Source organism: Ochotona curzoniae, unplaced genomic scaffold (assembly GCF_017591425.1).
Source record: "Ochotona curzoniae isolate NIBS_2020 unplaced genomic scaffold, NIBS_Ocur_1.0 scaffold_4937, whole genome shotgun sequence".
NCBI classification, from domain to species: Eukaryota; Metazoa; Chordata; class Mammalia; order Lagomorpha; family Ochotonidae; genus Ochotona; species Ochotona curzoniae.
Genome location: NW_024467126.1, coordinates 170,002 through 193,884, shown reverse-complemented (window position 1 = coordinate 193,884; position 23,883 = coordinate 170,002). Strand labels below are relative to the sequence as shown.

The following is a 23,883-nucleotide window of genomic DNA, read 5'->3' as shown; positions in this document are numbered from 1 at the left end:
TTCCCTCATGTGCCTTCTTCACATCCTAGGGTTGTACATTCAGCTTACTAATCCAATGACAAATGTCTCTGTGCAGTTTATACAGTATTCATCTCCTGCTTAATAGGCAGTGGTGATGAAAGGGAGAATGCCAGATGAGTGCCTCATTATCTCCAGGTACCATGTGGTACACCTTCACAGCCATCAGCTGGCAGCAAGTTGAGGGGGTTGTTCCCGGTGTGAGGAGTGCTGCATTGTCCCTGGAGCAATGAGCAGAGTCAGGCTGCAGACTGGGTCAGAAATCCTTGCAGATCAGTTTCTAAAATGTGCTTTTCAAAGCTTTACTCCTACCTGTCTGTGCCTTCTCAATTGTAGGTTTCAGAAACACCAAAAGATGGAGATCTGATTGAGATTTTTTTCCTTGGCTTTCAACACTGGGCCGTGTGCGTGGGACATGGCTATGTGGTTCATGTGGTTCCTTCAGGTAAGTGAGCATTCTCCTTCCAATTACACTAACTGAGATCGGGAGGGTAAACAGAGGCATGGACACATGCCTGTTGCTTCTTGACTGGTGGAGTTGGCACTCAGGAAGACTCAGATGAATTAATCGCCCTTTCCCTGCTGGGTGTGTCAGAGGCTGCCTGTTGTTATCAGTCAGTTGGTGGAGAGATGGCTCTTGATTTTTCTTTTCTATTTTTTTAAGATTTATTTATTTATTAAAAAATTTTTTTTTATTGGAAAGGCGGATATACAGAGAGGAAGATCCTCCGTCCGATGATTTACTCCCCAAGTGAGCACAACGGCCCATGCTTTGCCGGTCCGAAGCCAGGAGCCTCTTCCAGGTCTCCCACGCAGCTGCAGGGTCCCAAAGCTTTGGGCCGTCCTCGACTGCTTGCCCGGGAAACAGGCAGGGAGCAGGATGGGAAGCAGGGCCATCGGGACCAGAACAGACGCCCATATGGGATCCCGGGCGTGCAAGGCGAGGACCTTAACCACTTGCACCATCGCGCCGGGCCCGATTTTTATTTTCTTATGCAGGGGTGTTCAACTCTGAGCAATCCTTCTCTACCTGCTCAACATCCCATCATGTGACTAATAGCCTACGTGTTGGTTGTTCAGGAGGAGTAAGCCACAGCCAACAGCAGTCATTTCCTTCAAACAGTCCACCCTGGCTGGCTGTGCTGTGTGATGGAAGCATAACGCAGGGGGATCCTGGCTGCTCTGCTCACTGACTGACTTGGAGCACGTGGCTGCACTCTCTGTGGAGCCAGGATAAACTTCCCTTCCTCCCAGGAGCCAGGAGCAGGTGCAGGTGCAAGGATGGAGCATCATGGCTTCAAGGAGAGTGGTAGACCCTGGAAGCCACTCACCTACTGAAACAGTAGGGACCCAGATGAAATAGATCACCCCTGTATGTCCTGGGCTGCTACACGGCAGGTGTGTGTACACAAGTGTATGTAGCTTTGAGAGGTTTATTGTAGATTGAAAGAAGAATTCAGGACTGGGAGACTTCAAGCCAAATTTGGCAAGAAGCTTGGGTTGGAGCAGGCATAGCATGAAGGAGGAAGCATAAAGAGTCTTTGAAAGGCTCAGGGAAACCTACCTTTTTTTTTTTTTAAAAAAAAAATGAAATCCATGCACTTTTTTCATGATTTGTTTCCCACAAACTTTTTCCTCTAAGACTTATTTAACTTTATTGGAATGTCAGATTTACACAGAGAAAGGGAGATGGAAAGATCTTCTGTCTGCTGGTTCACCCCAAGTGGATGCAACAGCCACAGCTGTGCTGATCCGAAGCCAGGAGCCAGGAGCTTCTTCTGGGTCTCCACATGGGTGCAGGGTCCCAAGGCTTCAGGCCATCCTCGACTGCTTTCTCAGGCCTTAAATGAGAACCTGGATGAGAAATGCAGTAGCCAGTACATGAACTGGCTCCCATATGGGATCCCGGCACATGCATGGTGAGAACTTTAGCCACTATGCTACTGTGCTGGGTCTCCCATGAACTTTGTGAAGACTCTGCACGTATGTTGCCTGCTTGTTTTGGGACCACAGACATACAGTCCCCTACGATGGGGAGTGCTGGTCGAGCGTCTTTGTACCTGATTGCCCACAAGCTATGGATGGTCTTGTTCATGTGAGAGTAGGTTAGTTCATGCACAAAACCAGCATTTTTGGGTAAAAATTAAGATTAATTTATGTGACTGTGGGAGTGTGGTTTAAGGGCATTTTCAAATGGGGCCTCCCATTTGGTTAATTTTCAGAAATATATATCCAAATGTAGTTTTATTTCTTTTTAAAAAAATTTATTTATTTTAACCAGAGTCAGATTTACAGAGAAAGGTGAGACAGAGAAAAAGATATTCCATTCACTGGTTCATTTCCAAAATGACCACAAAAATTAGAGCAGAACAGAACCAGTCTGAAACCAGGAGTTAGGAGCCTCCCCTGGGTCTCCCACATGGGTGCAGGGTCTCAAGTCTTTGGGCTGTCCTCTGTTGCCTTCTCAGGCCACAAGCAGGGAGCTGGATGGGAAGTATAACAGCTGGGACAAGAACTGGTTCCCATATGGGATGCTGGTGCTTTTAGGCAGAGGATGAGCCATCATATTAGCCATGAGGCTCTTGAATTTACAGCATTTATTAGAAAAACCTACATATGAAGGCTGGAGTATCAGCTATGTCGGTAACAAGCAGGATGTACCACAGATTCCAACACAAATTAATCCTGTATTTGAGGGGCAGTGACACAGAGAGTCAAGAACAAAAGTGCCCTCATGTACTGGTTCATGTCCCACAGGCCTGCGGAGGAAGGGCTGATGGACCCTAGCACCCAGGGAGGGCCCAGCTCTCAGCAGACCTGCTTAGGTTGTGGCCCAGGGTCCATGTGCTCCCTGCTGGTAGCTTCAGGCTTGGTTGATAACCATTGTTTCAGCTCAGCTTAGCAGTAGCCTGGTTGAAACTGAGGAGGTGGGGACCTCTGGGGAAAGATGAATCAGAAAATTGGGGAATTAAGGTCACAGCTCTCAGCTGCCTTGGTACCTTCCATTTACATGTCATAGAACAGGGTCTAGGGCCTGGTTGGGGCATGAGTGGGACAGGGCTGGGTTTAGGGTTCATGGTGAGTGAGCCAAGATTCTGAGGGTGAGCCTCGGTCATGCTCAGGGATCCTCTTTCACACTACTGCAAATGTTCCTTCACCTGCAGGTGCTCCCACAGTGCTGGTCCTGGTTGGGGAGCCCAGTGACTTTTTCTAGGCTGGTGATGGGGACCTGGCTGTCTACTAGCTCAAACCCTGATTCTACTAGGGACATATGGACCCATATGGTCCCATAAAGAAACTAGAGACCTGGGACCCTGGTGACTTCCCAAAAAGCCATCCAGGCTTGGGTTTGACCTGTTCCTGAATTTCAGCCCATGCAAGATGGACAGACAGGTCCTTGGGGATGTGGCCAAGGATACTGAGGCTGCCTGAGCTGGAACCTGCTCTCAGCCCCAGTGACCCTACTCTTGGCTGACACAATGTTTTAACATGTCAATTTGCAGGAGCTGGTGTTTCAGGTCTCAAGTGTGCCTTTGCTAAAACAGCCATGGTGAAGAAGGAACTGCTGTCTGAGGTGGCTGGGAAGCACAGGTACCGGGTCAATAACAAGCACGATGACAAGTACAAGCCACGGCCTCCCAACACGATTGTCCAGCTGGCCATGGAGAAAGTGGGAAAGGAGGTGCCTTACTCACTGATCTTCAAAAACTGCGAACACTTTGTGAACGAGCTACGCTATGGGGTCTCCCGCAGCGACCAGGTGTTCCAGGTCCCTGCTCATCTGACCCAGGTCAGGTGCTCATGACAGATACTGGTCACCTGATGTGGCTGGGCTAAGGGGGCAACAGGACAAGACAGCAGAGAAGGACTTCTCATCCTTGGAGCTGTCACATTCTGGTGTAAAGAGTGACACACAAGTGGATGACCCAGACCAGTGCAGATGGAGATGGAGGTGATGGCCACGGAAGGGAGTGGCCGATTTGGCAAGGCCATGTTCCCATGACAGGCCGTGTCTCTGCATTTATTTCAGAGATGGGCACAGCGGGCTGGATCCTGTCCCGGGGTATACCTTACTAACTCTTGCTCTAAAGTCACTTGAAAATCCGGGGTACTCCTCATTTGTTTGTCAAATGCATGGGATTTTTTTTTTTTAAATTTCTGATTTTGAAGAATCAGCAGAGGTTGGAATTTTTGTCAATTACACATAGTATGTATGCTTCCCTCATGTGCCTTCTTCACATCCTAGGGTTGTACATTCAGCTTACTAATCCAATGACAAATGTCTCTGTGCAGTTTATACAGTATTCATCTCCTGCTTAATAGGCAGTGGTGATGAAAGGGAGAATGCCAGATGAGTGCCTCATTATCTCCAGGTACCATGTGGTACACCTTCACAGCCATCAGCTGGCAGCAGAAGAAATAACCTAGCGGGAGAGATAAATGAGAGGGTCTGGCATAGCCTGGAAAGAAGCGAATGGATTGAAAAGAGAGACAGGAAAAGAGAGTGGGAGAGCAACATGAGAGTGAAAATGGGAAAAGCAAAAGAAAATGGAGGGAGAGAGAGAGGAGTGTAGGAAGGGAGGAAAAATGGTATATTAAGAGAAATAGAAAGAGAAAGGGAAGAGACAGATTAAATCAAGGGGAAAGAAAGTCAAGGGAGGAGAGAAAGGCAAGAATGAAGAGGAAGGTTAGAGGAAGAACAAAGAGGAGATGGAGGAGGAAGGGACGTTCCATTCCCTTTCTGGTTCCTATGTAAGTGGGTACTGAGGACAGGGCCTGGCTGGTCCTGGTTGTAGGGCAGGCTGCTGGAGTGTTTTCCCAATCAGACCCCTGCCATTGAGCATTCCCATATCTTCTACTGCAGGTCAGTAACATGCTCAAAAATTCAGCATAACCGCATCCTGTGTGCCCTTGAGTGCTTCCAGTGTCCAGACTCCGGCGAGAAAAGCACTGAAACAAAGGCTTGCTCTCACAGCCAGGCCGGTTGTTGGGGAAGACTTCGAGATTTTTGCTCTCAAATTACTTTTACTTATACTTTTACTAGACCAATAAACACAGATCTCTCATCAGTGGATTCATTGTCTTGGATCCCTCCACACCCAGGAAGGAGCAGCACAAATCCAGGTGCCAAGAACTCAAATAATTTTCCCCCATGTAGATTCAAGGACTCAAGTATAAGTTTGTTGTCATCCACTGCCTCTCAGGTTGCAAATTATAAGAAGTTGGAGAGAGATATGAAACTAAGATGTAAAGCCAGCAGGGTGAGATTGGATACACTTATCCCAAGCACTCTGTTCACCACTGAACCAAACAACTACTTCTTACTTAATTTCTAAATGCTTTTTTCCATAGGCTTTTGGTGATCCCTTCTGTGTGTGTGTAACTTAGGTGCATTCATAAAGCAAAATTCAGTAACCTAGAACACGATGACTACTACACCTCTATCTGAATAATTGGTTCTTGGGTCAAATACACTCTTGTGGAGTTAAATGACTGATAAGGGAAAGCATGGCGCCCTGATGGGGGTAAGGCAGGTAGCCGAGCTGGAGGTCACAATCCACAGAGCCCCGCCCTGTGTGATCCTCCTGGCTTATCAGAAACTCTCCTTTTCAGGATGCTTTGCTGGCATCTGGGGTCTGGGGAGAAGTCTCCAGATCCATATGGATGTTAAGGTATTATAAAGCTTCCGGGTAAGCACATCACCTCATAGCAGGTGGTGCTGGGAGAGCTTCCCTCAGAGACAGACAACAGGAGGTCCTAAGCTGGGGCTCCGTGATGGCTTCCCTTCTCCTGGTCCTCAGTTATGCCCACTCTGTGTGTGTGTGTGTGTGTGTGTTTGCCTTCCCAAACAAATTCCACCACTTTGTGTGCCTTCCAAGTGCATGTGCTTAGAATGCTCCTTAATTAAAAGGCAAAAACCGCTCCAACCGGCAAACACAGGCACAAATCTATGTTGACAACTTTGAAAATATATATATCTCTTGAAAAAAAAAGCAAATTTAAAAGACCAATATTACAATGCAAAGAGTAAAGCCACCACCTGCAATATCAAAATCCCACATGGGTAGCATTTCATACAGGCACAGATATGAGTCCCTGGATGCTCCGTACCTGACCTAGGTTCCTGCCAATGGCTTGGGAAAAGCAGTGGATGATGGCCCAAGTGTTTGGGCCCCTGCCACTCATATTAGAAGCCAAAATGAAGCTCCTTATTCCTAATCTCAGCCTGGACCAACCCTAGTCATTACAGCCAACTGAAAACTGACATAGCAGATGGAAGATCTCTCCCTCGCTGTAAAAGTGCCTTTCAAATAAATGAATTTTTTAAAAAAAATCAAATTAAAAAAATCAAAATCCACAGAAGTCATATAAATCAACAGACATTTGTGTTACCATAATTTTTCCAAACCACTCTGTATTGGTTCACTTTGGCATAACAGCGTGAAAATTTGTATATATGGAATATGTAACAATTCTAAGTGAAAATAGTGACATAAACCATAAATCGGTTAGATGGCCATTTCCCATTTTATCTCAGGACATCCTCAGACCAAGAGTTTTCATCTACAAGTTTAAACTAAAATTTCTAAATTTCGCAAAATACATCCTGAATGTTATAAAAATAGGGCTCTGACCATACATTGGTATTTTGGCCTGACCCACTGAACTCCCACTCATGGTTCAGAGAACCAGCTTCCTTCCTCCCCTGTACAGCAGCCAAAGGCCTGGAGTTAACACGCCATAATCCACTTGAGCAGTGCCCTCAGAGCATCAGGGACCCTCGGATGGTTGGGTCGGTGGGTGTGACTTCTCCCTTTGTCTCTCCCTTTCCCCCAGATACAGGAAGCAAAAAAAGAGAATGTGAAAACCCACTTACCCACTTTCCTGTAGCCCTTAACCCTTTGAGCCCTAACCAACTATGTAAAGATCATCAAAATTAAAAAAAAAAATACAAAAAATTTAAAGTGGATGCTGAGAACATAAGTATGGATGGATGTTGTAAATGCAAAAGAAGCCAGCAGTGGCATGAGATTACCAAATCAGAGACAAACTGGTGCATGCCACCATCACCTGCAATGTTCCTGGTCACCAAGCATTTGCACTGCTAATTGACAAACACCACTGCATCTTTGTCAGCACAGTACCTTCTTCATCTTACTGGTCTTTTCTGCTCATCTCCCTTAGGAGAGCTATAAAAATGTCTTCTCTCAGGGGTCTTCTGTCCAGCAGAACACATGACCACTGGTGGGTGAGTTACAGTGTTCTTCTGCAGCAGAAACACTGGTGACAAACTGGTGGTGAGGGATGTCCATTTATTTAAGAGAATTCATAAGCTTATATGGAATAGGAAAGAGGGCAGGCAGAAGGCGGTCCCAAGAGTATTTTCACCCAACCACGACACTATGACAGGTTAGTAGGTATGTCTATCTCTCTGGACCCTCCGATGAAGTTAAAGCTCAGGAAGCACAGGAAGCTGTGTCTCAGGGCAAATCCATTACCTTCTGAAAAGCAGGATGAATGCAACATTCGACTTCTTAGGGTTGTTTACCAAGGAAATCCCAGCATGTTTTATTCAAGATCAGTGCAGAGAGACTGGGGTGCAGGCCATCGCTCTTGCTGCACACCCAGTGAACAGGCCATGTTGGGGTCTCAGAAAGCCAAGACTCAGGCTGGGCTGAAACATCCAACAGTAAGAACTGGAATGGATTGAAGGCCAGCAAGGAAAGGCCATTGTTAACTGCCAGGACAGGAGGTGGATTAAGTAGGGCTGGCCCATGGACCCACCAGTCTGTGTAAGGTCTGGCATAGGGAGAGGTTCTGATGGAGGAGCTTGGGAAACAGTCCCTACAGGTGAGTGCAAGAACCATGATAGGGAGCAACCCAGACCAGGCCAGAAAAAGATACCCACTTGCATACATTTGTTACAGGTCAGGGACAGACCAGGCTTAAGTAGTTCACATCACCTGCTTGCGAATCTGAGCACCAGAATAGAGTGTGGGTTGGGCCAGGTTCAGTCGCGACACAAACCAGTGCACATTACGGAATGCCAAGGTGAGGTGAACCATAACAGATGTGGCCGCAGCACCCAAAAGCACACATGAGAACCAGGGAGGAAGGGGGCAAAGCTGGTGGTGGTGGGGGGAATGTGGAGGGCTCCCCTGCTAGATAGCCATTCTCACTGAAGAGCATGGATTGGAATGGGGGCAGACCAGACCAGGCAGGGCTACAACACCTGTGGGCTCCATGTGAGCTAGATAAGGGAAACACCAGGCTGGCCTGACTGTTCCTACTGGTGCAAGCAAAAATTAGAGTGGGTGAGGGTTGGTTGGGCTTTGCCACAGCATCAGCTGGCAGAGGCTGGCACTGGGGGCTAATTCTGTCAAGTTAATCCGCAGAACCACCTGGAGAGTGCATAATCTGGGAGTGGGAGTGGCCTAGGAGGGAAATAATGGGCACCTCTCTCTTGGGTTACCACTCCCACTGGAGAGCACAAAAACCAGGACAGGGGTGGGGGTGGCTAGACAGAAAGGCTCCTGCCAGCATGTGTGTGGCAGGTTGGGTTGCACAGGGCTTCAATGCCCATTGACATGTACAAGAGCTAAATGGGATGTGAGACAGACTGGACAAATCTGTGGTACATACTGGCAAGCATGGGAACCAGGGTAAGGGGCAGACCTGGTGGGAGTCATGGGGAGTCGCCCCAACTAGGCTGCAGCTCTCACTGGTTTGCGTGAGGACCAAGTATGAAGTGAGCAGGATTGGGCTGGACTAAAACACCCACTGGTTCACATGGAAGACAGGGCTGGAAACAGAACTGAACCAGCAATTACAACCATCAGCATGTGCATAAGCTGACTGGGGTGATGGACTGAGCCTGACCCTCTACTGGCTAGCACACCCAAGAATCAGGTCTGGGATCACCTCAGATGAAGTTTCTTTGGAGATCCCTCCAACTGAACTGCTGATCTTAGAACCCCAACCATGAAGAGACTATGTCAGCCAGTGGATTCTGAATAGATTTTGTCATGCTTGGGACAGTGAGATTGGCAGCAATTCAGAAATGTTGAACTATCAAAACTGCTTGAGCAAGACCCTTGGAGAGTGCCCCACATCAGGGACCTGGAATGGGTGGGAGGCTGGGTGGGGCTTCTCCCTTTGTTTCTCCCCTGATCCCAGACACAGGGGAAAAAATAATATTGGTCTTACCCACTTTTCTGTAGCCTTTTACCCTTTGTACCCTAATCAACTTTGCAAGATTGTAAAAATACTTACTTAATTGATTAATTAAAAAAACAAAAACAAAAGAAAGCCAAGATTCCTGTCAGGGCTTCCCTGGGGGACACAGTATGCGATTTGCTTACTGCCTCGTACATAGGCTAGGCAGACAAAGATCCAGAGGCGATCTCCCATAGTCTGTATTAGTAGTAATGTGTCCAATATGTCCACTTGATCCAGATGACCACTGGGTACTGTGAAGACAAAGTGCAATGGTAAGGACACCTGGGCCTTTTGTGGGCAGCTGACATGGCATTCGCAGGTTTGGTTTGGTTTGGTTTGGTTTTGGAAGATTTTCTTAAGGAAGTTCAGAGAGCCAACATCAACCCTAAGGTTACAAATGTGAGGGAGAAGAAATTCTGCCTCATGTGTGTGTGTGTTCATTAGCTACTGCTCATCTTAGCACTCCCTTTCAAATGGGGTTTTTCTCTGCCACTGCACAGCTCTCTAAACCCATCCATGGGCACCAGGTCAGCAGACAGAAGGCAAAGATCCCCTAAGACAATGGAAGGCACCTGGGTTTATAGCTGGAGAGAAGCAGAAACCTTGTGCTTCTCGGGCCTCTGGTGTGGCAGCTGAGTCCAAGGCTGCACCTCTGGGCTCAGCAGGGCACGTTAAAAGGAGATGATAAAACTCCGTGAAAGTTACAGCCAAGGAGCAGGCTTTGTGGCCTAGTGGGTAAAGCCAGCACCTGTGACAACAGCATCCCCTACTGGAGCACTGCTTTGAGTCCCAACTACTTAGCTTCTGATCCAGCTCCCTGATAACTCACCTGGGAAGTAGCAGAAGCTGATCCAAGTGCTTGCTTGGGCATATGCCACCTGCATGGAAGAAGTGAATGAGGTGCCTGGCTTCTGATGATTGCAGCCATTTGGTGAGTGAAACAGCTGATGGAAGATTTCTGTCAACCTCCCCCTCCATGCCTTTCCAAATCATAACAAGTCTTTCAAAGGAAAACACGAAAGGCTTCACATTGAGTTCCTGCTGCTTTCTTCTCATGCTGTGCTCTTGTCTGTCTCCCCTCAGTCTCTGATTGCAGATGAGTACCCCAGGTTGGCTACTCCGGCATGCTCTCAGAGGTTCTAGGGAGCCTGGGAGACATCATGGGGGTTGGCACCACCAGGACAATGACTGGGTCTGGGAGACACCATGGGGGCTGGCACACCAGGATGACTGCCAGGATCACATGCACCATGGCTGCTGGCACACAGTGTTTTTGTCAGTGACCTGAGGCAGGGCAGCACCAACTCCACATGGCCCCTCTCACACCAGAAGGTCTGCCTGAAGCAGGACTGAGCAGACTGTGAGGCCACGGGGTGGGGCACTCACCATGGATGACGCAAAGGTGGCCTCTTGGGGCTCAAATCCCAGATCTGCTTCTGATACATGGGGGCCTTTGACAGGGTGCCTTTGGCCCGCTGAGACTTGGCTTCCTCTGGTCAGAAGGGCTCAATGGAGAGCTGTTTTTTTGGTTTGGTCTGGTTTTTAAACTGTTGTCCTATGAGCTGTCACTCCCAAGTGCCTGGTGTGGCCAAGGCTAAACCAAGGCTGAAATGGAGGCTGGAACTCAACCTAAGTCTGCCATCCCTCACCTGCTGTCTCTTGGGGTGCATGTTGGCAGGGTTCTGGAGTTGAGACTAGGACCAGGATATCACTGGGGACCTCTGAGCTGCCAGACTAAGGGCACACCCCAGCGTGAAGACACTTTTTTTTTTTTTGGTCTTGACTAAATTTATTTTGTTTTTGTTGATTTTTACAAGTTAAGAAGGATGTATGACCATGTGGTCCATTGATTCGAATGGGAAGAATTAAGGATGGGAGAAAGTGGATGAAACAGTTGTTTAATTTTTTTCCCCCACTATCTGGGAATAGGAAGAGAAGAAGGAGAGAGGGCTGCTCTGAGAGGTCTAACCACATCAGTACTCAGAGATACGGGATAGCCCTCCCTGAAAATTACTGTATATTAGGAAAAAGTTTCCTAGTCTTGGTGTTTCCATGCACTCATTTTGTTTCTTTGAAATCTGTTATTTATTCATTAAAATATTGTTAGGATCATTATAGATTTTGTGTTTATATGTAAGTATGTTTTTTTGCATTTTATGAGAAATCCACTATTTATATACTGAAGAACTGTATAAAAGTCCACTGAAATTATACCTTTAAAATATCATGGGTTGAGACCGTATTAGTTTCAGGTTCATCTGAGGAAGACTTTCTGTCATTAGAAATCTTTAGGATTGTTTCACGTCCCCAAAACACCGAGGGTTCAGCATGGAGCTATCTAAGCAGCAATCAAAGAACCAAAATCCCAGAGCTCCCTGGCTGGGCGGCTAGCAGTCGGAGCCTAGTGCCAAATGGCGCACTGGCTGCCCAGGGCAGCTCCCCATGTGGGCGTGAGATGCCACCGTCCACGGGGCCCCCGGCTGCCATGCCGCGGCTGGAGGTCTAGCCCCCCAGCCAGGCTATTTTTTAAAATCTAAATTGATTCAGCTATCAGACTTTTTTCTGTTTCTGTATTTAAAGTATTGACATTTGCATTTCCATGAATAAGTGTTCACTTTTTTCTATTTTTGTGAACAAAGATATTTGAATTTTGACCAAGGTTTTTCCAAATTTTTAAATTACTTTGTGTAACATAGATATTTAGTAACACTGATTTTTCCAGTCCAATAACATGTGGCATATTTCCATCTATTTGATTCATTGTCAGTTTTCTTCAACAATGTCTTGTAATTATCAGTAAGGTTTGAAATCAATCCAAATGCCCATCAATGAATGATTGGATAAAGAAAATATTGTACGTGCACATGCATATACACATACTATAGAATAATATTAAACCACAGTAAAGAATGAAATCACATAGTTTGCAACAAAATGGATGCAACTGGAGATTGCTGTGCTTATTGAAATAAGCCGGTCCTCAAAAGAAAAACTATTGTTAAGTTCTCCCTGTTCAGTGGTAACTAAAACACAGAATACAAAGAAATGCAATCCATATGAACAAGGTTACATTTTGATATCTGATTTTCATTATTTACAATCCAGTTTTTAAAAAAAGATTTATTTATTTTTATTGGAAAGGCAGGTATAAGATAGGGAGATCTTCCTAAATGGCTGCAACGACCAGATCTGAGCCAAACCAAAGCCAGGAGCCAGGGGTTTTCTCTGGGTCTCCCAGTGGGTGCAGGGTCCCACTTTGGCTTTGGGCCATGCTCTACTACTTTCTCAGGCCACAAGCCTGAATCACCCAGGACACAAATCCATGCCCATATGGAATCCTGGTGCTTGCAACAGGAGGATTAGCCCTTTGAGTTGCTTTTGAGGAATAGTAGTTCCTTGTCCCTCCTTACCATCAGCTGGGTTCTTTATGTAATGGGTCACTTGAACAGTTTGTCGACTGAAAATCAAAAGAAAAAAGCAATAAAGAAGCTGGGGCCAATTTAAATGTTTATGAATAAACGAGTGAAATAATCAACCCTCTCAGAGGAGTCAGTCTTCTCAGGATTTAGACAAAATCCTGTTTTTTTTTTAAATTTTTTAGTTTTTAAAAATTTATTTGTTTTTAAAATAATCTTAGTTGATTAGGGTACAAAGGATCAAGGGCTACAGGGTGAAAGTCGGTAATACCATTGTTTCCACACTAATATTATCATTTTCCCTTGTATCTGGGGTCAGGGGAGAAACAAAGGGAACCAACCCACCCAACCGACCACCCATCCCAGTCCTCAACAGGAGGCGCGCTTCAAGGGTCCTGCTGAAAGAGTTTTGATAGTTCAGCAGTTCTGAATTGCTGCCAATCTCACAGTTCCAATTGCAATGAAACCTATTCAGAGTCCACTGGCTGACAGTCTCTTCATGGTTGGGTTCTAAGATCAGCAGTTCAGTTGGAGAGATATCCAAAGAAACTTCATCTGAGATAATCCCAGATCTGATTCTTAAGTGAGTTTGCTAGTACAGACTCCAACACCGTCCATCCACCATTCAACTTATGCACATGCTGGTCGTTGCGATTGCTGGGTCCGTTCGGCTTCCAGCCCTGTCTTCCTCATGGACCAATGGGTGTTGTAATCCAGCTCGAACCTACCCACTTCATACTTAGTCCTCACATAAACCAGTTGGAGCTGCAGCCTAGTTGGGGTGACTCCCCATAACCCCCACCAGTTCTTCCCCCTACCCTGGTCCCCATGCTTGCCAGTATGTACTGCAGGCTTGTCCAGTCTGTCCCACATCCCATTCAGCTCTCATACATGTCAATGGGCATTGAAGCCCTGTGCAACCCAACCAACCTATTGTCTAGCCCATACACCTACTGGCAGGTGCCTTTCTGTCTAGCCACCCCTACCCCTGTCCTGGTTTTTGTGCTGTCCAGTGAGAGTGGTAACCCCGAGGGAGGTGCCCACTATCTCCCTACTAGGCCACACCCACTCCCAGATTATGAACTCTCGAGGTGGTTCTGGCATTTGCCTTGACAGAATTAGCTCCCAGTGCCAGCCTCTGCTAGTTAATGCTGTGGCTAAGCCCAACCAACCCTCACCCACTCTAATTTTTGCTTGCACCAGTTGAAACAGTCAGCCCACTGTGGCCCTTCCCTCATCTAGCTCACATGAGGCCCACAGGTGTTGTAGCCCTGCCTAGTCTGATCTGCCCTCATCCCTATTCATGCTTTCCAACGGAAGTAATTGTCCGCAGGGGAACCCACATTCCCCTGCCAGCTTTGCTTCCTCCCCCTGGTTTTCGTATGTGCTGTTTGGGTGCTGGAACCACATCTGGTATGGCTCCATCTCACCTTGGCATTCCTTATTGTATACTGGTATGTGTCACAACCGAACCTGGCTCGACCCACACTCTGTTCTGGTGCTCAGATTCACCAGTGGGTAATGTGAACAGGTTCAGCCTGGTCTGCTCCCAACCCATGCCATGTGTATGCCAGTAGGATAATTTCCATTGCCTGTTCTGGGCTGTTTCGTATTGTGCTTCTTGTGCTTACCTGCAGGGACTGTGTCCTGCCAGAGAAGTTGTTTAGGCTCCTCCATCAGAAACTCTCCCAGTAATAGATTTTGCGCATACCAGTGGGTTCATGAGCCAGCCCTACTCAGTTCACCTCCTGTCCTAGCAGGAACAGTGGGTTTTCCTGACTGGCCTTCAACCCAATCTTGTTCTTACTGTTGGCTGTTTCAACCCAGCCATGGCTCTTCCATACCCCCATACAGCTCACACATGGTTCAGTAAGGGCTGAGACCTAACCTAGTCTGTCACACATCTCCCCTTGGTCCTCCAGAGCACCAGATGGTGTTGGAGTCTGGTCCAGCTTGGTGCTTCCAGTCCCAGTCCACACTTGTGCCAAGTGAGATTACAGTCATATCCTGATCAGAACACAGCCCCAATTCCAGCCCATGCGCTCCTTGGCGGGAACCTCAACCCAGCTAGGGTGTCAGCTTAGCTCCCGATTGGGCCTATTCCCAGCCTTAGATCATGTGCAGGCTGGTGGTTGCTATGACTCAGCTTGGCAGAGACCCTCACCTATCCTGGCCCCTTGGATGCTGTGGCTTAGTGTCCCTGCCTCACGCAGATCAGTAGGTGCAAGGACCTACATGGCATAACCTGTGCTCCAACCTGATTTCTGTTATTTCTTGTGAGTTAAGGTTTGTTCAGTCCTGCCCATTCTGCCCCCTTCCAGTGGCAGCCTGGCCCACCCCACATCCTGTTTAAGGATGTACATTCAGGTGCTGCTGCCTTGACCTACTCTGACTATTGTGGGTTCCTTTACCTGTGAGTGATGGCAGGTGGCATGGTCACACCTAGCTTAGACCATTGCAACCCCAGCTTGCAAGCTAACCAGGGGGCTTGTATTCTAGAGAGTTGGGCCCACACAACCCCACAAAGTCTACCCTCAGACTAAATTTTCTTGCATGCTGGATAGTGTCTTGATCCTGCCAAATGTGACCACTCCACCATTCTACCACCCAGTTGGGTAATGGTACCTAACACTGCCAAAGAGGCCCCCATCCATAGCTTTGGTGTGGGCTTGAGTGTGGTGATCAGTGATTTTCTAAGCTAACAAATCATGTCTGTATTCCTAATTGAGCTGGTGAATCTGTCTAACCCAAATTATCTTCTGGATACTTCCCTCCAAACCACCAGGTCTATCTTATGGCTGGGCGAGTTTGGGAAGGGTTCAGGCCTTGGGGATGGGGGCATCTGCCGCTCCCTGCAGTGTGGCGACTGTGGGGGTGCCCCTGCTGGGTCTGACCCAATGCTGGGGACTCTCATCAAAGACACTGGCGGAAGGCGGTGAACGAGTCCTTGGTGTCCCCCAGGACACAAGAGAGCTCTTCCCTCAGGGTAAGTCCGCCATGAGGGAACTTGGGAACCGAGTTAAAATTCCTAAGACCTTAGCGGTAGGGCCCCACACTCCGCAGGGTGGAGCTAGGATGTTTAACCCAGTTTCCAAACATTTTGCCAGAAGAATAGCCTCACAAGCCTTGTCCCTGGACACGACACAAGTTTTTAGTTGGCCTGGACAGTTGTTAGTACTGATCAATAATGCAGCAAATGAGAGGTTTACTATGTTAAATCCAGAGGTAGGGCATTTAAAATTTTCTGGACAGCTTTTCTCTGGAAATATGTGGTAAATTGTTTTGATAATGATTCAAGAATTTGGACCAAAACCCCTCTTGTGGAGACAAGCGTGCTCTTAAATACCAATAACTGTCTGACTTCAATGAAAACCATTAGGGTACAGATGTTTGTCCTTGTTTTGAGTCACTTGTCTCTGAAAGTCTGAACTCTCCCTTGTCTTATTCCTCCAGGTTTAAAGATAATGCGTTATTAGGAAATTAGTGAAATTTTACTGATGTATTACACAGCTATCTGAATTCTGATATGAACCAAGATTGTAAGCTATAGTAACAGGGTTTTAGGAACAGCTATGTGTAAAGTTAGAGTTTGCATTCAGTACAGAATGTAACCTGAGGAAACCTGGCTTCCCTAAGGCAAATAAGCACCAGAAGGAAAATAAGATTTGTCAGGTTTCAGGAGAATATACCCAATGGTAACTCCAGAGATTCTGACAACCTTTTGGGTAATAAAAGTATTATGTTTTTGAGTTTACCTGATGGAAAACTATTGTCAATTAACTTAGATGGTTTGACCTTTGCTTCCAAATTATCTCTGAAAGGTGTACATCTGACATTTTAGGGTTGGATTCAACATAGTTGTTAATGAAATATGAAAAATGCATTCATGTTGCAAGTAAGAATCATTTTCCCAAAATTAAGACTGTAGAAATGTCACTGAATTTCATCAGATGAGTATGTGGCCTTACAGACATCAAGGGAAATCTCATTAACAGCAAACAAGATAAACAAAAAATAATAAAGACCATAAGCAAAATTGTATTGCCCGGAGAATGTCCAAAAGAAACCTGAAAATTCCTGAAGCAGCAAATACATAAATAAGTGCATACTTTACAATCCTTAGTGGCTTCTTAATTAAATCTTTATTGTTTCAACAGATGAGATATATATATATATATATATAGAGAGAGAGAGAGAGAGAGAGATATATATATATGAGATATATGAGATATATATATATATATATATATTGAGAGAGAGAGAGAGAGAGAGAGAGAGAGAGAAACACTATCCATCCACTGGTTCACACTTCAGGTAGCAGGTAGCTCCAACGGCCAGGACTAAGTTGATCCAAAGCCTGGAGATAGGATCTTCTTTGGGGTTTCCCACTTGTGTGCAGGGTCCCAAGGCTTTGTGCCAGCCTCTCCTGTCTGATATCATCTCTACTAGCAATGTGAGGGTACACTTAAATAACAACTGACAGAATTATGACTCCTTATGAAGGACTATACTGTTGTCATAACATGGGGAAAATCTGTCAGGGGGTGGGAGTTTTGGGGGGAATCCCAGTCTGCAAAATTATATGATAAAACTAAAAACTTCAAAATAAAAAGTTTACAAAAAACAAATGGTGTTTTTATTGATTGATTGACAACATTGCATTATGTGACACAGTTGTAGGCACTGGGATTCGCCCCGCCCCTTCCCCCTTGGTGGATTCCTCCACCTTGCTGCATTGCCACAGTTCAACTTCAGTTGGGGTTCTTTCATTGTAAGCATATACCAAGCATAGAGTCCAGCATCTTATTGTCCAGATAAGTTCAACGGCTTCTTGTGGAGAACATCTCTGGTCCGAAGGTAGAGCCAGCAGAGTATCACCCCGACCAATCAAAAGCCCCAACATAACATCAGCAACAATCCACAACATTATGGAATTAGTGGCCATAGTATTGAGTAACCCATAAGTTTAAAAAATTACATTTTACAGGTACTCTTTTTCATATTGACATCCTTTCATCTTAAATTCTTAAATTAAGGCAAATATGTGATATCTAACCTTTTGGGATTGGCTCATTTCCCTTAGCATTATGGTTTCCAGCTGGGCCCATTTGACCACAAAGAACTGCATTTTGGTTTTTTTTAATAGCTGAGTAGTATTATATGGAGTAAATGAACCATAGCTTTCTTATCCAGTCTTCTGTTGATGGGCATTTCAGTTGCTTCCAAATTTTTGCAATTATTGATTGTGCTGCTATGAACATAGGGGTGCATGTTGGTTTCTCGTGAAACAGGTGTTTTGGATATATTCCTAGGAGAGCTATTGCTGGATCATATGGTATGCAGATTTTGAGTTGATTGAGTGTTCATACTAATTTTCATAGAAGCTGTACCAGCCTGCAGCCCCACCAGCAGTGGAGTAGGGTTCCCTGTCCCCCGCATCCTCGCCCACATGTGTTGTTGGTGTTTTTTTTTTTTTTTTAATGTGGGCCAATCTTACTGGTGTTAGGTGGTACCTCATCGATGTCTTAATTTGGATTTCTCTTATTGCCAGGGAACTGGAGCATTTTTTCATATGTTTGTTTGCCATTTGGGTTTGTTCCTTTGTGAAATGTCTGCCCATTTTCCATGCCCATTTCTTGAGTGGCTTGTTTGTTTTGGTGTTTTGGTTGTTTTGTCAAATGGTGCTTTTTAAAAAAAGATTTACTTATTTTAGCTGCAAAGCAGATATACAGACAGGAGGAGAGACAGAGAGGAAGATCTTCTTCCGTCCAATGATTCACTCCCCAAGTGGCCACAGTAGCTGATGCTGTGCTGATCTGGAGTCAGGAACTTCCTCCAGGTCTCTCACACAGGTGCAGGGTCCCACACACCAGCAGGGAGCTGGACAGGAAGTAAAGCTGCCAGGATTAGAACCAGTGCCCACATGGGATCCTGACACATTCAAGGCAAGGACTTTAGCCACTAGGCCACCATGCTGGGCCCCATGCTGGGTATTAAAATGGTGTAAAACACAGACACTATCAAGACATTCTGCAAAACATAACTAGATCTTTTCGTACATAATGAAGAATAAAGACTGCATGATAGCTAAAGACTGCAGTTAGGTGAGACCACATGCAGAGAAGCCTTTCTGCCTTCCTTCAGCTGGATTCACCCTCAGAATGGTCACAGAATGAAACCACAGGAGGAGACCGGGACAGTCCGGATGGTGATGGCTCAGAGGAACTCACAGAGAGGAGCAGCGTCTGACTCCAACTTCCTACGAGTCGCATCACCAAGAAGCAGCAAGTAAAGGATGGATAACTAGGGTCCCTGTCACCCACAAGGGAGTGACTACTATATTAAATGTACTATAAATAATATACAACAAAATGAAAATGACTGCCAAAACTATGATAAAGCAGATGCTTACCGAGTGTTGCAACTGAATATCCGTAAACGTTAATGGACACAATTCAGAATACTGAATCTAACTTAGAAATAGGACAAAGCAAAGAAACGTAATATTTCAAAAATGTCTGGGACATTACTTAGCCATAAAAAGGAATTCAATACTGTCTTTTTGCAGCAAAATGATTAGAACAGGAAAATATTTTGTCTAGTGAAATAACAAAGAAAAATGTTTCTGCTGATGTCCCTGATGTGTAGTAATTAATCCACAGGACTTAAAAAAAATTTTTTTTTTAAAGATTTATTTTTTTATTGGAAAGGCAGATATACAGAGAGGAGAGACAGAGAGGAAGATCTTCCGTCCGATGATTCACTCCCCAAGTGAGCGCAATGGCCGATACTACGCCGATCCGAAGCCAGGAGCCTCTTCCGGGTCTCCCACGTGGGTGCAGGTTCCCAAAGCTCTGGGCCGTCCTCGACTGCTTTCCTGGGCCACAGGCAGGGAGCTGGAAGGGAAGCGGGGCTGCCGGGATAGAACCGGCGCCCATATGGGATCCCGGGCGTGCAAGGCGAGGACCTTTAACCACTGCACCACCGCACTGGGCCCTGCATGGACATTTAAGGTGAAACAGCACTCTTCCCTCAGGGCAAGTACATCATGAGGGAAACTTGGGAACTGGATTAAGGCCCTAACTCCGCCCTGCAACTAACAGCTTGCGGCAGGATGAGTTTGGGAGGGGTTCGGGCCTTAGGGTTGGGGGCAACTGCAGCTCCCTGCAGTGTGGCAGCTGTGGGGGGTGCCCCTGCTGGGCGGACCCAATGCTGGAGACTCAAGCCAAAGCCATTGCTGGAAGGCAGGGACCAGTCCTTGGCTTTCTTCAGACCCAAGAGAGCTCTTCCCAGTCAACAGAGTGATTCATTAAATTCTCCTTTTGTCTCCTCTTAGGTGAGAGGCCCTACATCATGCTGAGGGGCAATCACTCAGTGACCGAGTTCATCCTGCTGGGCTTCACAACAAATCCCGTGATGCAGCTGGTCCTCTTTGTGCTGTTCCTGGGAGTCTACTCCATGACGTTGGTAGGAAACACCGCCCTCATCGTGTTGATCTGCCATGACTCCCGGCTACACACACCCATGTATTTTTTTCATTGGAAATTTGTTTTTTCTGGATCTCTGGTTGTCCTCTGTCTACACTCCCAAGATCCTAATGACCTGCATGTCTGACAAAAGCATCTCTTTTGCTGGCTGCCTGTGTCAGTTCTTCTCTGCTGGGCTGGACTACAATGAGTGTTACCCTCTGGCTGCCATGGCTTGTGACTGCTATATGACCATCTTCAAGCCACTGCTTTAAGCTCAAGTCATGTCCATAAAGCTGTGTGCATTTTTACTAATATCTTTGTATCTTGGTGACTTTATTAATTCTTCTATCTTCACCAAAAAAACATTTTGATTTGACTTCTGTGGTTTGATGACTTTTTCTGTGACTTGCTTCCCCTGGTGGAGCTGGCCTGTGGCAGAATGGAAGGTTACCAGACTCTGATGTACTTTCTCCTGACCTCCAGTGTCCTCACCCCCGTTGTGTTCATCCTCGCCTCCTACCTCTTTATCATTGCCACCATCCTGAGAATACGCTCCACCCAGGGCCGCCTCAAGGCCTTCTCCACTTGCTCTTCCCACCTCCTCTCTGTCACCTTATACTATGGCTCCATTCTCTACATCTACTCTCGCCCTCAGTCTAGCTACTCTTTGTCTAGGGACAAAATTGTGTCTGCCTTTTACACTGTGGTGTTCCCCATGCTGAATCCTGTAATCTACAGCCTGAGGAGTAAAAATGTGAAAGGGTTCTGAACAAACTCTGCAGGTAAAACAGATGTTTTTGTTCTAGTTAGAAGACTATTTAATCAGTCATTTATATTCTTTATAAAGCAGAGCTGTCAATGTGCTACATCAGAATCAATGCTCATAAAATGAGGTTGAGGCAGCTCTTTTAACATCAGACAGTTCATTAAATGTAAGACAGACAAGTTATTGGACCCCAGAAGATAAAATTTGAATGTAAATTATAAGGATGTGTATTGAATGTCATGTTACTTTGGATTGAAAGCAATGACCATGAACCAAAAAATAATCTCTTGAAAAAAAAGGAGCTATATAATCTATGCTCACTAGCTGACGATTTGGTGAATTGATATGCAGAGAGCAGGGCATCTGAGTCTGCTAACTGACATGGCTGACATGGGACAGGAGACAGGGACCTGTTCTTTTTTTTTTTTTTAAAGATTTATTTTTATTATTTTTTATTGGAAAGGCGGATATACAGATATACAGAGAGGAGAGACAGAGAGGAAGATCTTCCGTCCGATGATTCACTCCCCAAGTGAGCGCAACGGGCCAATGCTATGCCGATCCGAAGCCAGGAGCCTCTTCTGGGTCTCCCACGTGGGTGCAGGTTCCCAAGGCTTTGGGCCGTCCTCGACTGCTTTCCCAGGCCACAGGCAGGGAGCTGGAAGGGAAGCGGGGCTGCCGGGATTAGAACCGGCGCCCATATGGGATCCCGGGCGTGCAAGGCGAGGACCTTTAACCACTTGCGCCACCGCGCCGGGCCCAGGGACCTGTTCTTAATTGTTACATTTCCAAAGGGCAGATTTTAGGTTCTTTGAGAAAAACATTTCTGGATAGTGGAAGAGACATTTCACAGGAAGAGAGAAGGACCTTACTACTGCTGGTTTTCTAAAGTAAATATCCTAAGAAAAGGAAGACTGATCCAGCCAGTTTTGCCTAGGACAAAAAGAACACTTTTTTTTTGGCAATAGTCAGTTTTCTCAGACAGGAACTTCTAGGAGATTGGAGTTCTCCCGGAGACAGAGTCTAGAGCTATTAGAGACTGTTCCAGTGTTTGCTGAAGTTTTTGGTGGGTGTCAGTTGGAGGGTGAAAGAAGTGGATTTGTGCCCAGAGTTTGCTGTCCCCATAGGCCAAGTTGGAGGCCTAGTTGAGAAAAGGGCTCAGAGGACCCGACTACACTTTGATCAAGTGGAGAATCTTTACCAAAAGCCAAAGCACTGTAATATTTCTTTATGTGCTCTCAGAAGCCTTGACGATGCTGTGGAAGGAGCAGGTGAATGACTGACCTAGAACTGAGCACACCATCACTGTTTCCACAACCTCAGCATACTGTGCTAGAGCCCAAGCCCCAGCACCTGGGGAGACTGAAGGCTTTTAAAGACTTAACAAGTTGTAAAAGTTCTTCAAGGATGTCAAAATCAAAAATAATTCAAGTCTTCGAAGCTTCCCTAGCCTTTTTGAGGCAGCTAGAACCTAGAGCTAGTTCAGTCTCTCAGGTGTGAAAAGTCCAAGGAAGTTCAGCATGTGGTTCTGTATTGCCACTCTGCATTTTGTTCAGGATGATCACTCCAGGAGTGGCATGTTAAGGACACAGCCTCCTGATGACTTGCACTGGGGGTGGGGGGTGCCACTCTGATCATTTGCTTATATTGTTTGTCGTTGTTGGTGTTGTTTCTGTTTTACAGTTGGGCTCCCCTTCCTCACGCCTGTATGTTTCAGCCTGCAATGCATGCGAGTGATGTACCTTCAGAGCTATGGGAGGCGAGCGACACGGCTCAGCCCTGAGACTAAACCAGGTACGAGAGAGAGACTGAACGTGCTTGGCGAACTCCAGATGTTGTTTCTTGGAGTAACAGTACAAGATGCAAACAGAACATGAAGGAACCCCAGCTTAGTGAAAAAAAAAATTATATTCAGGACATCTAAGTGTTTTTGTTGCAGGACATTGCCTGGGTCAGCAGCTTTTACATCCGACATTTCATCGCATTTTACCCTTTCTATGGAATTTTTGGAAGCTTTCTGCTCATATATTTGGTCAAGTAAGAATATTTTTATGCCCATCACCCAAATGATCCTTTTTCCTTCCTTGTCAGGATATTTGTGATTAGCAGAAGTCACGTCCCGTTTCCTAAAACTGAGATATTTTCCAGCAAATATGTAAAGGTGACATAAAGCTATTATCTACCTGGACATTGCAACACCTTGACAGGGCAGGAATTTTACTGTTTTTTTCTAAGTAAAGATTTTTCCCAAAACCAAATAATTATTTTTTTTTTACTTATTTTTTATTATTATCATTTTATGAAACAGTTCCATATGCCCTGGGATTTCCCTTACCTCCACCCACCCACTGAGTTCCCCTATATTATTACTATAGTATAGTTAGTCAGGTCATGAAGAACTTTACCAAATAATCATTTTTTACCTTGATTTTAATAAATTACATTCTTCAACTGCCTCTTTGTTCCCCTCTCATTCTATTGCACCCTTACTCTAAACCCTAAGTAATTAGAAAGATAATGGTAGCTGTTATGCATCAGACATGTTGTTGAAAGCTTTCAATGCATTATCTTGCTTGCTTAATCCTGTACAGCCCTACAATGTAGATGGTATCATTTTTATTGTCCTGATAAGGGAATTGAAGCTCTTAGAGATGAAACTACTTAATTTCATAGAACAAGTAAGGGCAAGGCCACTGCCAAGAAAGGACTTTAATTCTCTTCGATGACAAAACCCAGACTGTCAACTACTTACCAGTTATTGGAACATTTGAACCTTCTTTATTTCCTCTAATGTTGAGCTGTCTCTATCAGTGGTTATGCAAGCCCAATGATTGGAATGCCTCAAACAGTCATCTTTCCTTCTTTCCACTTCCTGAAAGGTTTCTGGAAAGTCCCTGGATTGCTTATGTTTCCCAGATGAGCCACATACCGATGAAAATGAGCAAAGAGGAGAACCGGGACTGGCTCAACACTCAGGTAGTGATGGGAGAATCCT

General features: G+C 45.7%; 1 protein-coding gene and 1 pseudogene across 1 annotated transcript; both read left to right on the top strand.

The window, feature by feature from the left end:
- The first annotated feature begins 161 nt into the window (after nucleotides 1-161).
- Nucleotides 162-16,137, top strand: LOC121150098 (phospholipase A and acyltransferase 2-like). Its single transcript, XM_040970779.1, has 5 exons — nucleotides 162-218; nucleotides 355-463; nucleotides 3,510-3,787; nucleotides 5,632-5,708; nucleotides 16,107-16,137. Exons 1-5 carry the CDS (start codon nucleotides 162-164, stop codon nucleotides 16,135-16,137), a joined length of 552 nt encoding a protein of 183 aa, XP_040826713.1.
- Nucleotides 16,138-20,006: 3,869 nt separating this feature from the next.
- LOC121150097 lies at nucleotides 20,007-20,891 on the top strand (annotated as a pseudogene).
- Nucleotides 20,892-23,883: the final 2,992 nt, after the last annotated feature.